At 41.3% G+C, this 16348-nt stretch overlaps 1 protein-coding gene across 2 annotated transcripts in view; it reads right to left on the reverse strand.

Moving 5' to 3' along the window:
- SEMA5A (semaphorin 5A) overlaps positions 1 to 16348 on the reverse strand; it is a 635888-nt gene that overhangs the window by 228347 nt on the left and 391193 nt on the right. For both annotated transcript variants that reach the window (XM_034761526.1, XM_034761524.1), the window contains exons 8-9: positions 7054 to 7339; positions 4119 to 4254 (exon numbers count right to left, since the gene is read on the reverse strand). In XM_034761526.1, coding sequence (XP_034617417.1) covers positions 4119 to 4254; positions 7054 to 7339 — 422 coding nt within the window. The remainder of the gene's footprint in view (positions 1 to 4118; positions 4255 to 7053; positions 7340 to 16348) is intronic.

A 16348-nucleotide genomic window follows, 5' to 3' on the forward strand; every position in this document is an offset into this window, starting at 1 on the left:
AAAACTTCATCAACCTTTTGGAAGGTTTTGTTTTAATAGGCTACCATTTAGCATATTTTGGTCCTACATAAGCCAAATAAAACAAGGACAGCTTCATCTGATAGGGGCAGTTCTCCTTCAGGAACAATCATCTTCTCTGTGGCACCTAGCAGCACATGAATAATTAGCACTCACCAATACAGAGCAGCACTACACACAAATTAAAAAAAGATGCCTATAGCGAGGCAGTGGGATACCCCACAGCCCCGCTAAGGGACAAGCCTCCCCTAGCACCAATGTGGGCGGAGCCAGTGGATCCTGCGCCTGCCCCCCAGAGGTCACAGCGCAGGACAGGAAGAAGAAAAGCCCAACTGCAGAGCTCACTTGAAAGCGAGCCGCCGGAGAGGCCAGATGCCTGTGGCCTAGCTCCGGGTTGGGAAACGCCGGCAGGCTGCGGCCGACCCGAGGACTGGCCGGGCCAGCCAAGCCTACCCCTGGCCAGCTACCCAGAGGAGCAGCCAAGCCTACCCTTCGCCAGCTACTCCGAGGAGCAGCCAAGCCTACTGCTCGCCAGCTACCCTGAGGAGCAGCCGAGCCTACCCCTCGCCAGTTACCTGGAGGAATCGATGGTGCTGGAAACCTCCGAGGACACCGCCCTAATCTAGGAACCTTACGAGGGGGACTCTGGAAATAGCCCGGGAGCAGCTGACCCTGGTCTGGCCGCAGCACTGCCAGAACCAATGTCAGTGTATTGTGGTCGGGATCCCCACTGACTTCTGTCGCCGCTAGGGCCCCGGGGTGGGACACAGTGGAGTGGGTGGGACACAGTGGAGTGGGTGGGCCTGCGTCTTCCCTGCCACCCCACTCATGGGTGGCAGTCTTCCCCTCGCACCAGACACTCAGAACCATGAGCTCCTGACTGTTTGTTTGCTGCCCCGCCCTGACCCAGGGCCTGGGCTCCTATTGAACTATTGGCTCAGCCCCTGCCTAAGGGCCTGAGCTCCTGACTGTTTGCTGCCCCGCCATGACCCGGGCCTGGGGCCATAGCAAACTAATGCGAGGCGATGAGATACCCCACAGCCCCGCTGAGGGACAAGCCTCAGCCGAGCCCTTCTACAATGCCCTAGCCCCTACACATAGCCTTGTGAATATTTCAGAGACTTTCTAGCGGGCATAACATTTCATGTGGAAACTGACCATGAATGCCTGAAAGTACTGAAAAAGAAGCAAGAGGCAGATGAATTACGGAGTCATGTCCTGACTCACTGAAAAGAAGGCTGGACAAAAGAGATAGTCAGAACCTCTGTGAAATTGGGTGGCTTCTGGGGATCTTACCCGAAGCCAGCTGGTTATCCTTACATCAATGCAACAGGAAATCCTCGACAGATTGCATGGGAGACCCCAAGGTATTACAAAATGCAGGGAGAGAGCTAAATAGTCTGTTTGGCGGTCTGTACTGAGCAAACAACTACAACAGAGAGTTGAGAAATATGATATTTGTGCTCACAGGAGAACCAATCCACTGGAAGCATTACTACCATCTGCACTACCAGAAAGGCCATGGCAGAAAGTTGGATTGATCTTTTCTATCTGGACAATGCAACCTGTCTTTTGATGACTGATTATTTCTCAAGATTCACTGAAATTGCCAGATTGCTTAACACCACATTGTGATCATGCTCTTTAGAGTCCAAAGATAACTACAGGGCAGACTCGAGTCGGGTGCAAAAGTTCACTGAGTTTACTGAGGCAGTTCCCCACACACCATGGGAAGAGCTTCCCTGCAACCATCTTGTTAGGATCTTCAGACCTTTCCTAGGCAGCCAAGTAGTCTTTTTATAATAAAGCAAAGAAATAGTCCCATGAAGAAAATAAACTCATTAGTCCTGTGCCAGGCCTACCTTCTTCTGGAGAAGATATGAAAATCAGCAGTCTCTGCAGAGGTTCTGGGCTGGTCCTTTCCCCAGGAAGCAAAGGATGGGTTTCTTCTCTTCCCTGGTCAGCCAACTAATGAGCCATCCTCTTCCAATGTTAACTGTCCTTCTTTACCTGACAGTGAGTGCAGGTATACCAGGGTGGGGCTGAGTAAGCTCACAGCAGCTTTTAACCCTTGCTGGCTCAGTGTAGGGTTGGCATACCACATCACACACATCAAGTGCAGTTGTGGGGAGGATAAAACCTATCTTTCAGGATTCCAGAGCAAGTAGCCTCTGACAATGGTTCTCATTTTAACTCGGAGACCTTTAAGAGGTTTCAGGTATTTATGCTTTCACTCATGTCAATCTAGCCCACAGTCTCCTCAGAGTAATGGTGAAGCAGAACACACATTAAAAACAAAATAAAACAACTTCTTTCTAAATCCTCAGATTCTCATCTTGTCTTGTTCATATATGGCTCAACACCTGTAGCAAATTGATGTCCACTATCCCAACCATCTCTTCCCAACTAGATTCTTGTTGGCCTGACTTCTCAAACTACAGGAGAAGGAAGATCAAGATAATACCCATCAGAAGAGGAACTTTGACAGGCACTATAGAGTCAAATCCTTGGGAGAACAGAAACTAGGAGATCACATTTGGGTGAAAGATTCTTAGGAAAGGGGGACAATGCAGGCATGTGTCTGGACACCTCAATCCTACTTTGTTAGGGTGCTAACAGGAATCATCATCAGAACCGGTGTCATCTTGTTGCATCACCAAGAGAACGTACAATACAGCCTGATCACTACCTGTGTCTTCCAGATCTTCTTCCTGCAAGGAGATATCCAGCTAGGGAAAGATGACCTCCTGTCTTCGTGAGGATTACATAAGATCTTGAGAAATCAAGAAAGTCAGAGGACTAGTAGCCAAATGTCTTAAAAGGGCAGAATAAATCTCTGCCAAAAGGCTGAAGGTTCAGGCAGTCTACCCTGTCCTTCATAGGGATGTCAATTCTTGTTTAGTTTTGATATTTTATTCCTGTTAAAACTTGTTTAATATAAAGGTTTTATCATGCTTCTGTTTTCAGAAAGGGGGATGTGGTATTAGCTGTGAATATTTAAAGTGCCCACAAGAGAGCAGTGAGCAAGGAGATGAGAATCTGTGTCAACGGAATATAAAATTAGCCTTGAGTTCATCCTAGCCAGCGTGCTAGATCTCTAATCTCTCTCTACTGTGTACATACAGTTTGATGAGACAGATGGAACTTTAGTTTTTCATGTATCAAGAAGCACAGCTATAATACAATGCAAGCTTGGGCCTGGAGCATCCAATCTGGTCTGGGTGGGTGGACCCCTATGCCCACACAGAGCCTAACTGAAGATAATGTGACTTCATGGAGATGCATTGGATGCAATGGCAGAATCAGGGCTTTTTATTGTACTAGTAATATCACATTCCTATCTCCCAGATTTGGTATTAAAACTGTGTGTGTGTATGTGTCTTTGTTACATGTTTTGGGGGGGGGGGTGTCAAAATTTGCTTATTTTCATGAAACTCTTATAAAACAGAATAAACTTTAAAAACTGTAAAATTTTGGATGGAATTCCATGTGATGTTCTGGATGTTGTGAAAAACTGAAAAGACACTTTTTGTGAATCTGGGAAGTGGAGGATTCGTCCCTCAAAGGCCACACGGTCTAGAAATTTTTGAGCAGGGGAGGAGCTCATCCTTCTCTTTCAAATTTAGGGGTGAAAACGTTTATACAAAAGTGCCTTATTCCATTTTTTTGCCTACTCCTGTGAATAACTTTCAGTCTCCCAAAATTTCACAAAAATCATATTTCAGGGGATGTAAAATTATATTGACATAAATTGACAAAAAGTGTCCCAGTAAATACTGTTTTTAAAAGCTCACCAGTTTTACACAATATTGTCCTTAAGTTGTCTTTTCTTCCTTTGGCTAATTTGGGCAAAATGTAACAGAAGGATATATTGTGCCTATTATCAATGATACTGTTTCGTAATGTGAACCAATCTCTATACAGTGCAGCTCATTTCACTGATATCCATCTAAATAGATTTGTTTACCCGGTAACTGGACTGGCTCCAGATACAGAACTCCAATGACTTGTCTCACAGTCTGTACTTGGATACCTTTAAACTGTGCTACATTTTAAAGAAGACTGTTGAGGACTAGTGCCCTCCCCTTCTGTGTAAGTACCTGGAAATTAGGGTTGGGATTGGGATAAGGCAACCAGGCAGAGCGGGAGTTCTCCTGATATTTGAATGGTCCGTTGAAGGCCTGAGTTATGGCACTCAAGTTGAAAACACAAACTGCTGAGGCAGCTATGCTGTTCCTGCAAAACAAAGTGAAAACATAAGATAAATAAAGACATCAAGGAATCAATTAACTGTCTGCAAAAGTAACATTTCCCCTTATTAACTCTGCATTAGTACTTCACAACATGGGTGGGGCCAGCCAGAAAGTGGTCAGGGCCAGGATTCAACTGCTCACAGCAGCACACACGGGCATCCTGGTTGGACTTAAAAGCTATCCTGGCCTAGCAGCCGAGGGTGGGAGAGTAAATCCTACTGCAATCAAGCTCTTCATCTTCAAAGAACTTTATAAACACTAACTAGCCATTCTTACTACACCTCTGTGTGACACACACTGAAAGTATCATCATCCCCACTTTTTAGATGGGAAAACTAAAAATGAGTGAAGTGGCTCGTCCAGAATATTGAGGGAGCTTGGACTGAAACTAAGGAATTCCTGCCTCCCAATCCTGTTCTTTTACATATGTCATTTCATGCATCAAAGCCACCATTCTTCCAAATAAGAAGGGCATCTCACTATCCGTCAATATTTCTCCTTTTCTAATCAGCCAGTTGTATTGTGACAGGGACTAAGTCTGTTCCCTTTGAAATACTCCCAAGTTCTTGCAGGATCAGAAACCAGGAGATCTGCACTCAAGCCCACATCTTCCACATAACACTATCACTATGCCCAACAAGTGCCCACTGGCTGGCAAAATAAGCCCATAAGGAGGTAACTTGAACTGAACACTTAAACTCACTGACTCAAAGAGTTAAACCCTGGCCAACCCAGCTATAACATTCCCTTATTTTCATGTTGAAAATGAGACAAAGTACAACAGTGTGCTAATTCTTCATAGTGTAAACAATATAGATCTGTATACGGTAACTGTGAGAATGCCTAAAATGGGACTCAGCTGCAAATTACAACTTTGTGTTCGCATAAAAACATAAATAAAACTAACTCCAAAAAGAACTGCAGTATTTGGGGGTTTTAAAATATTTATAAAAATGCTTTTAACAGAAGCAAAATAAATTGAATGCCCAACAGCTAACAGTGAATTAAGGTTTGGAATTACTCTTTTAACAATACACATAACTCATAGAATTAAACTCCTGATTTGTTCTTTTTTCACAATGTTAGATAAATGGATAGATAATGAAGCAGGCAGACAGTTACACAAACTTCCACTGTGGGCAAAAGTGCTGACAAGTGATCCACATAGCATTTATTTCTTCTAACGTACTCTGTTGTTTAAACAAGGCTTTAGAAAGCAAATCTACTGTTTAAGCTTCAAATTGTTATTGTTCAAATGTATGAGGAAGAGAAAATAATCCCTAGGGATCAGACCTGCCAAGAACAGAACAAATAGTGTAGCAGTTCAGATTTACAACCATGGCCAAAAAGCAATTTGACTACTTATGCTTGTTAAGCTTATTGCAAAAAAACCCAAAACAAAAACAAAAACAAAAAAACACTAGTAGATGAAAGTAAGTTTCATATTATCCATTTGTACACAGGCAATTAACTTCAAGTATGCTAAAACCTCATCTGATTTACTGTAACAGGCAACCTTCTCATCATTTCTGGATCTCCTGGAGCCCATTAAGGACCTAACTCGTAGCTTCTGATTGTCTGAAAGACAGTCTGCTCACGAAGCAGCCATGGCATTGGATTTAGTGGTCACATTACATGAATTGTGGGGAGGGCATGGTGCTGTCATTCTTAATCTTTACAAAGAGAAACATTTTCATTCAATAGGTGGCAATTTTACAGGTAATCCAAACCAAAATCACTGTAATTGAAATGCCCAGATTGTGGAGTGCTAAGTGCATCCCAGTAGGTCCTAATGGTCCCCTCTATTTACACTGATGAAGAGGGGCATGTTTCTTGTCCTCCTTAGGAGACCACATAGCTTCTCCACAATCGCACTGTAGGGATGGAGCTCTATGGAGGAAAGCATGTAGGGATTAAAGCATGGGGAGTTTCTGGAAACCTAGAGCTGGTAGGAAAACTTCCACAAAAATGTCTGTGAAAAATTTCCTGACCAGCTCCAGTTAATTCCTCTCTGCAGCGTCTATCCTCCTTGGACACAATATAATGGGCAGCCACTGCAGAAACTAGCTAGTGGCAGCAAGTCTTCAAATAAAGCCTGTTTTAATGGGGAAAGAGTAGCCTCAGAGAGCAGGGCCATCCATAGGAATGACCCAGGACCAGCAGGTCCACTCTCTGCTTCCCTCACAGCTTCTCAAAATCTGCAGACCATGCAAATTTACCACTTTATGAAACTGCAGGCCCCTCCACTTGGAGAGAAGAATGGGGTTCCAACTCCATGAGATCAACCTCCTGTGGTTTCTGGAGTAGTTTCCCCCTCCTGTGGGTTCTTCTATGACAATTATAATTAAAATGTTTTCCCCCTGAAATACATTTCACATTTTACTCTACTAAGAAGAGCTTCTTGCCTTTTGACCTTTCCGCTTGCTGGGATCCACAAAGTGGATAAAGTTTACATTTAAAGGAGCAAGATGACAAAACAGGTCATAAAGACAAAGACTGCACTGTTGGTAGGAAAGAGTAAGCATCCTTCCTTCTTCTGCATTTCCTACAGCAACCTCTAAGTGAAGCATTTGGCGTTAACCATTATTTGTTGGAGACAGGACACTGGACTAGGTGGACCACTGGTCTGAACTAGTAGAGCAGATCGTCAAAATATTTCAGTACAAGATGATCTGTTTATATAATATCCCTTCCACATGTAGAACCTGAAGGGAGCTTGAGCACCTTAGACTTGACTCTGAACATAACAGAAAAAGTAACAAATTTTATGTAAGTTACATACACATTAGTTGTAAAGATCCCATAGATTAAGTCCAATTCTGGCAGGAAGAAAGTGCTTTGTAATTCATTGTAGTAAAACGGAATTTCTCCAGGGCGAGAGCAGTTTAGACGAGCCTTCATAAAGGTTGTCCAGGTGTCCTCCAGCAAAAATCTGCCCCCAATATCATTTTTACAGACCCGAGCAGCCCGGGAAAAGACTGTTTTTCCACAGTCATGCTCTACTGCATTCTCTCGGAAGAAGAAATAGGTGAAGTTTCCAATGTCATAGGATGACACAAAATTTGGCTCTGAAAAGAGTTGGAGAAAAAAATATGTCAGGTATAGTTGATACATATTCCAATATTTGCTTGAAATTGCTAGATTTTCCTCTATACATCAGCCTGAGAATCTTTCAAAATTCAAAATTATTGTTATTTTTTCAATGTTAAAATAAGACAAATTATATTGATATTCATGCAGGCATGAATTAGAATTCTGCACTTCTGCGCATCATGAGGAGATTATAGAGATAGCAGTTACTGAACATACAATCTGAGTTTTGGTTATAAAGAACAACAATTTCTAATCTGAGTGTGATACAGTAAATTAGGCTCTGACAAGCACATACACCAGTCTATCCCTATTCAGCAAGGGCTTGATCTTGTGGCCACTGAAATCAATGGTAAAGCTCCCATTGACTTAAAAGCACAGGATCTGATACCAAAATAGTTAAGTATGTGCTTAATTGCTTTGATGAAAAGAAATGGACTGCTGAAGGGCGACCTTTGAGAGCAATAACACTACATCAAATAAAACTTTTAATACACTTTAAAATATTTTGGTTCCGTCTTTACAAAATATATAACTAAATAAAAAATTAATACAACAAATTTATTCTGGCAAAGAAGAAAAACATTCAGGAGAAATTAGGAATAAAAAAAGTACTGATCTAAGAAATAAGGAACACAATAAAAAAATAAAAGATTCTGGATTCCAGAGAAAATAAAAATATGGTACTTTTCCCGTAAGGATTACGGAAGCTAATGAGAATCCATGAGCTTGACAGGGTTGAGAACTTGGTGATTTCTTAAAGGCAAAGCACATTAGATATATTGACCTGTGCAGCAGGAGGACGGGGTGGGGGGGAGGAAATGGAGATATCCTATCTCCTAGAATTGGAAGGGACCTTGAAAGGTCATTGAGTCCAGCCCCTGCCTTCACTAGCAGGACCAAATACTGATTTTGCCCCAGATCCCTAGGTGGCCCCCTCAAGGATTGAACTCACAACCCTGGGTTTAGCAGGCCAATGCTCAAACCACTGAGCTATCCCTCCTCCTGTAATTGTAAAAAACGGTTGCCCCTTAAAGAGAGGTGTAAGATTTTTTATATTCATTTCCAGAATTCATTCTAAAAATATTTAAAATAAATATATAAAAAAAACACACCACCCTGGATGAAAAACACTATTTCTGATACACATAACTACCGTAGATAACTTTAGTAATAGAGCTGGTCAAAACATTTCCAACTGAACAGTTTTCTATCAAAAAATGCTGATTTGATGGACTTGAAATATTCTGCAGGATCATGTCATTTCCCTTGAAACTTTTGATGGAAACTAGGCACACAGGCAGGCTGGCTTCCTACTATCTCACCCAGCTCCCGAGGCTCACTGGCAGTCCCACTGGCAGGCTGGCTTCCCACGGATCCCTAGCGCCCCAGGCACCCAGCTCTACTGGGAAAGACTGGCTGCCTTTCCATGCTGGCTGGCTTCCCAACTAACTAGCTCTCTGGCCTACCCACCCTGTGGGTGGATGGGCTTCCTGGCTCCCCAGTCAGACAGCTCGCCAGCTGGCTGGCTCCTCAGCTTCCCACATGACAGGCAGGTGGGAGGGCTGCCCATTTCCCTGGGTGGTTGGCTTGCTGGGCTGGTTGGCTTTCCAGACAGCCAACTCCCTAGCAGGCCATCTGTCTGACTGGCCAGTTGAGTCTGTGGAGCATAGGAAACTTGGCATTCCACCAGCCTGCCAGGCAGGCTGCTATGGAACATGGGATTCTGAGGAGCATATTTTATTTTGGTGTTTATGAAACAAAATATTTCAGAATTTCAGTCCCATGAAAAATTTTGATGTTTTCATCTGATTCATCATTATTTTTTTCTGAAATACTGAAATTTTTCATGAATCAAAAATTTTATTTCCCAGCCAGTTTTATTTATTAGTAGTTATATGTGGAAAGTGCTAATAACCTAAGGAATGTAGGATCAGGCCTTTATGTTTGCACAGCACCTACTACACTGTGGGTGCTACCGGTAAAAAAGGCATACATAATAGTAATTATCTGTTTCCAACAGTACCACAATATGCTAGTGCTATGCAAACACAAAAGTCCCTGCCTCAAAAAGTTTAAAACTATACAATTAGTTCATATAATTGCAGAAGTTACTAATAGTCCTTTATGAACTCTAATTGTACAAAACAGAGAGAGAGAGAGAGAGAGAGAGAGAGAGGCTGTCAAACTATTTAAAATAATTCAAGATTAAAAAAAAATGCTGTGATTAATTACAGTTTTAATCACACTGTTAAACAATAACAGAATATCAATTTAAATTTATTATAAATATTTTGAATGTTTTTCTTCATTTTCAAATATATTGATTTCAATTACAACACAGAATACAAAATGTCTAGTGCTCACTCTATATTATTATTTTTTATTACACATATTTGCACTGTAAAAAAGAAACAAAAGCGATAGTATTTTTCAATTCATCTCATACAAGTACTGTAGAGCAATCTCTTTATTGTGAAAATGCAATTTATAAATGTAGAATTATTTTTTTACATAACTGCACTAAAAAAAACAAAACAATGTAAAACTTTAAAGCCTACAAGTTGAAGCATGAAGGACATACAAATATTTAGCATATCTGTCATGTAAATATCTTTCAATACCGGCTACAACAGTGCCATGAGAATGTCTGTTCTCACTTTTAGGTGACATTGTAAATAAGCAGGCAGCATTAACTCCTGTAAATATAAAAAAACTTGTTTGTCTTAGCGATTGGCTGAACAAGAAGTAGGACTGAGTGGACTTGTATGAAGTGAATTGAAAAATACTATTTCCTTTGTTTATCTTTTTTACAGTGCAAATATTTGTAATAACAAATAATATAAAGTGAGCACTGTACACTTTTTATTCTGTATTGTAATTGAAATGAATATATTTGAGAATGTAGAAAACATCCAAAAATATTTAAATAAATGCTATTTTATTATTGTTCAAAAGTGCGATTAAAACTGTGATTAATCACAACTCTTTTTTAATCTAGTTAATTTGTTTTGTGTTAATTGCATCCATTAGCTGTGATTAATTGACAGCCCGAATATACATATACATACACACCCATACCTGGCATTACAGATGGAACAAGATGAATAAAAGTACCAATAATTTTAAAAACTCATATTTCTAAATCTGTTTTTCTGTAAAATATATGAGCATATACTGAATAGTTAATGATCTAGTGATGTAATTGTTTTACTGGCCCTCATTTGGGATGACCTGTATAGGCCACTTGTAATGCAGAAATCACTAACTTATGTTGGTGAAACCTTTACAATCTACCATACCATCATATATGAGACAGTTCACGCAGACACAAAAGACAGATACATATACAAAGTATCAGGGTGTTTTTTTTATGATAAACTCAAGTCATATGTCATCTGTTCCTAAAAGACACCACAATGTTCAGTTCTATGGAATAAATGTTGTATTGTTCCTTTAGCTAAATTAACACTTTTTTAGGTACATTTAGGAATGTCAGGCCAATAGGAGTGAAAAACTGCTCCCCATTGACAGTCTTCAATTTATATCTGCAGCATATCTGTTTAATGTTTCTATTTACCTGTAACGGATGTAAAAGATAACCTTGGACCTCCATTACCATATAATGGATGAGGTTAGTCTCCCTCCCCACCCATTATCCCTACAAAATGTTCTAATACTCAGGAGAAAAACTACTGGCAGGGGGGAGGGGGAGATTCAGCAATCTGGATGTAACTTGAGCTATTTGTGTAGTGTAGAAGGTTTAGTCCTATTTAAGTCAATATCCACTAATGGTGTTCAGAAAGGAACCCAACAGACTTTCAGCATGAAAAAGAAGGAATTTCAAACTACCTGTTAGACTTCTACAGTCTAATAGCCCACTTGTTCTTTTAACCCTTCTCAGCAGTACAATGTGTGGAAGTAGATTGCTTGAGAGTAAAGTATCTGATTTGCTGCACCCGAAAAAGAGAGTGAGAACTCTCTTTTTCTCCGACAATTGTCTGATCTAAAACAGTTTCTACATGCACAAACATTCAGCACCTAGAGTCCCTCATTTTTCCTAAAAATATACTGTAGAAAAAATAACTACTAAAGCCGGGTCCTGGCAATCAGATCTGCTGACACTTCCATCTCTGTTGAAGCCCACTGTCTTCAACAGGCCTCCACAGTAGCATAAGGTTCACACACAGAAATCTGATTGCAGGGTCAGTGCCAAAATCAGTATTAACATTGCTGACAGTATGCTTAGATGTTCAAATGCTTTAGGAATACAAAATGTTATGAAATCTGGCCTGAGTGGTTTTATTGACCCTTGATAAATCCATGTAAATCTCTTACTGGCCAACATTTTTAAAATGCATATATAAAATACACAGACTTGTACATATAGTTCACTGACTCAAACTTGAAAAATAATATATCTATCCACAAACATCTGTACGGATACTTCACTGATTATGATTTGATAAAAAGGAGGCCAACTGGTGAAAGCTGTGAAAGCTGTTCCCATTTGCATTAAATGTATTAATACTAGCATCACCTCAGGGGATTCTGTGGATTTTCTCAGATTATCCTGTCAGTCTTTATTTCATTTTTTCATTTGGAGAAAATTTATTGAGTCATTTTGGAGTTTCAGAAAAGGTGATTCTTGTCCAAGAAAAAATAGTTTATATATTCTGTATTGTAATTGAAATGAATATATTTGAGAATGTAGAAAACATCCAAAAATATTTAAATAAATGCTATTTTATTATTGTTCAAAAGTGCGATTAAAACTGTGATTAATCACAACTCTTTTTTAATCTATGCCCAGATATTGCATGGAGACTGAAATTTATCAATATGGAGGGCTCTTTCCAACAGAACTTTGTAATATAGGAGATGAAATTGCCCAAATTTTGTTCTAGGATAAGGCAGTGGGAGTTGCTCATGAACATTTGAGGACAGAATTTAACCCTATTGTAGGACTTTTTCTGTATTAAGTACCTTTAAAATACTGTAGTGTTAATAGCTACAGTATATTCATCCCCCAAAACTTTGTACCTTTCATATTATTATATTCATTATTTTCTTTTTCACACTGAACCGAGGACTTTAGGGGTATAGGAGAGAAGGTATAAGCTTTCCCTACCAGTGGATGTCTTCTGGAAGAGAAGCCCTCTCAAGATTGTTCATATGGCAGGATGGCAGGCCTATTCTAATAATGAGATCTTAATGGGGCAATGGCATACCTCTTTCTTCTTCTCCAACACTACATTTCTCTGGAGGGGGAAGACTGAAAGTCTTTTTTTCTCCCCAGGAGCCTTCCCCTGAGAACACATGGGGCTTTTCTCCTTTTTTGTCCCCTCTTAGAAAGTGCCTGGGGATTGTCCTACTGAAAGCATCATTTTCTCTCCTCCCAATGAGATTGTCTATTTTTCTCTCCTGCTGTTAAGATCCTATTCTCTCTCCAATATTTAGGTCTTTTTCCCTTTCTTCTGTGATTGTTATTTTTCTGCCTGTGATCCTCACAACATTGGGCCTTTTTCGACCCAACTCAGTTTTGTCCCCTTTTACTGAAGTATTAAAGAGGCTCGTGCTCCCACTGTGCTGGCTGGAGGTATTCTAATGGAGAGCTGGCATTGGGTAGAGCATGCAGACAGGTGACAGGAATCAGGGCCTGTGGTAGAGCCAGTCTCTGGCCAACCTGATGAGCACAGATATCTTGTAGTAGGCTGCCTGATTGGCTACACTGTCTAATTGGTGGGAAAAATCAGCAGACCAGCTCTTAAACCCAGCAGCAGCTTGGTGTCTGCTTAAAGCATTCATCTATAGCTGCGACAACTCCTGTGCCTGCTTGTTCCTAGCCTTGCCCCAACTTGTTCCAGTCCTGCTCCTGCCTTGGTTCATGCCAGGTAACCCAACTCTGACCTTTGGTTCTGACTTCTGATTTCAGCTCTGTCCCTAGCCTCTGACTTTAGCTCTGATCCTGGGCTCTTATTCCTGGCTACAGGCTCCTGCTCCAACCACTAGGCAACACCACCCATGGCCCAGACTCTGACAGTTTGAGCAGCCCAAAAGACACCAACAATAAGGAAACTAAAGCTGATATGGGGAGCATGGCTCCTACAAAGGTCAATATCTCTGATGGAGACAGTGGAAGCCATACAGACCTTGCAAGCCCAGGTTGCCATCCTGGAGGTGCAGAATGCAATCCTGCAAGCTCAAGCCATCCTGCCTTCAGCTCCAATCCCTGCTTCCTACAAGCCCAACCTCCCTCTGCCTAACAAGTTCAATGGCAATCACCACAAATTTTGTAGGTTCCTAAATCAGCATCAGACCCTATTTCTCCTACACCCATAGTCATACTCCACTGACCAAATCCAGGTGGGAATGATATCAGCCTGATTATGGGGGAGGCCCTGATGTGGGTGTCTCTGCTCCTGGAAAAATCAAGCCCACTACTAGCACAATTTGAGACTTTGTTAAAGCTATGAGGGTGATCTTTGATGACCCGAGTCATGAGCATAGTTGAAGATGCACTTCAGGTTTTTACAGGAGGGATGTGTTTGACACAAAGAAATCAGACACCCTACTGCTCTACTGCAGCTGTGACTGCCCCATTGACCTCCAGCTAGGAGCAGAGGTTCCGTTTGGGCACATCTTCTCCTTCTCCAAACTGGAACTACAGGCCCGCTGGAGCTAACTCGCAGAAAACCTGCAGAGACCCTCCTTGTCCCCAGTGGGGCCCCTATCTTCTTTGTGGTGAAGAAAGGCCTCTTCCTCCAGCCTTGTGTTGACTACCAAACTCTAAAGAAGATTACAATCCAAAACCAGTACTTCTTACCACTTATTAATGAGCTGTTCAAAAAAGACTGGTATCCTAGTTCATCTCTCAACTCTGGTTTGAATTTCTCAGACTCCTTGGCATTGAGTACCTCACCTCATCTGCCTGTTACCCACAGACTAATGTGCAAACAGAGAGTGTCAATCTGCTGTCTAAGTAACTACCAGAATGACTGGCTACCCAGCCTGTGCTACACAGAATTTGCATATCACAAATGCAATCCATGTCTCAGCCCAACATAGCCCATTCCTTGGGAACGATGGCTTTCACCACTACTTCCACCTCAGCTTAGCCTTAAGTTACCTCCTCATGACCACTGCAGATTTAGCCTCCCAGCTACACCAGGTGCACCAGGAGATCAGACAACACTTGCAGTCTACCAAAAAAGCCTATAAACTCCATGCAATACTAGACTGTCAGGCAGCCCCCAATATGGCCATGGGGAGAAGGTGTGACTCTCTGCCCAGCACCTTAAATCAAGCCACCTATCCACCAAACCAGACTACAACAATCTGGACCCCTTCAAGATTACAGAACAGGTAAACACAGTGGCCTTCAGATTACAGCTGTTCATATCCTGGAAGATCCACTCCATCATTCACATCTCACTTTTAAAGCCCTTCACCAAGAACCCATACCCAAACCACTAAAACCTGCCACCTATAATAGTCTGCGGACAGGAGGAATACTTGGTCCAGTGAATCCTGGACTCTCAGTGAGTTAGGGGAAGGCTGCAATACCTGGCAGACTGGAAAGGGAATGGCCTATAGGAGCAACATTGGGAACCGGTAGAGACGATCTATTGTGAGGGTTTCATCAGAAGTACTGTGAGAAACTGGGCCCTAAGTCCCCTAGGAGGTGCCCTCAAGGGGATGGGTACTGTCAGGAATCAGGGTCTGCAGCAGAGTCAGTCTCTGGGCAACCTAATGAACACAACTGGCCTGTATATGCCTCTAACATTACTGCCATGAGGAGGGATGCCTGTCCCTCTCACTCCAGGGGGAGTGCTAGGCCATAAGGGTGGAACCAGAAGAGGGCCCTGTATTAACTTAATTTGGTCCTGGATGCAGGAAGCCACAGGAAGCTGCACTCAGCTTGCTGCCTTCCTACTCTGTACATGGCCGTCTAGTGGCATGTACATAACTTTAAAAAACCGACACTCCTCAACAGCTGATTTGGGCAGCACTTAGAGTCCCTGGGACTGAGTTCAAAACCACAGAGCAGTCCAAGCCGCAGTTGGACAGTATGTTAATGGTACACAAGAAGAAACGGAACCTGTGAAATCTTTATTAGCTGTGGAGCTGTGCAGGGCTATAATAAGAGTATAAAAGAGGTAAAAATGTATGTGTCACTCAAGTCAGTAGGTATGACTCTAAATGCACAGAAGAAACAGACCTGTTCAGCCAGAAGTTGTCACTTATACAGTCACTTTTCAGAATAAAATCACACTTTAAGCTTTCAAACAATTATTTCAAGCAGGGTGAAGGGTCACTGTTAACACATTATTATTCTGTCATTTTCAGGATAAGTGACCATCTTAATGAACCATATTGTAGTTTACATTTTCAAGCATCATTATCTACTCAGCAACTGATAGGATATTATATAGTTTCCTTTAGAAACTATCTTTTATAGTAAATGTAATTTCTTTCTCCTATGGGTTTAAATCAAAGACAGCTAGAAAAAGAAAGTGGGATCTATTGAATAGAATTATTTTCCCCAGAAGCTTGAGAGGTAAATGTGCAGGGTAAAGGTGCAACTACTAAACAAGGGTTATATTAAAAACTGTGTGGTTACAAAACAAGGGAGGGGGTTGCTAATCAAAAGAGCCTTCTATAGAAAAGATAAATGGTATTGTAAAGAAAATCTTAATATATGTACATTTAATATCCTGGAACATGAATCAAAAAAATTAAAGTAGCACATTTTTAAGTGATCACACTAACTTGTTTGGTTGGTTTTGTTTTGTGATTTTATTTTTATTTTATTGCTAAAATCTAAAATAAAAGCTATGTGTAATACCGCTGATGGTAATTGAGATAAATCTTGATTAAGCTAAGTATCAGAGGGGTAGCTGTGTTAGTCTGGATCTGTAAAAAGCAACAGAGAGTCCTGTGCCACCTTTAAGACTAACAGATGTAGGCGCACATGAGCTTTTTTT

Source organism: Trachemys scripta, chromosome 2 (genome assembly GCF_013100865.1).
Source record: "Trachemys scripta elegans isolate TJP31775 chromosome 2, CAS_Tse_1.0, whole genome shotgun sequence".
In the NCBI taxonomy this organism is placed as follows: domain Eukaryota; kingdom Metazoa; phylum Chordata; order Testudines; family Emydidae; genus Trachemys; species Trachemys scripta.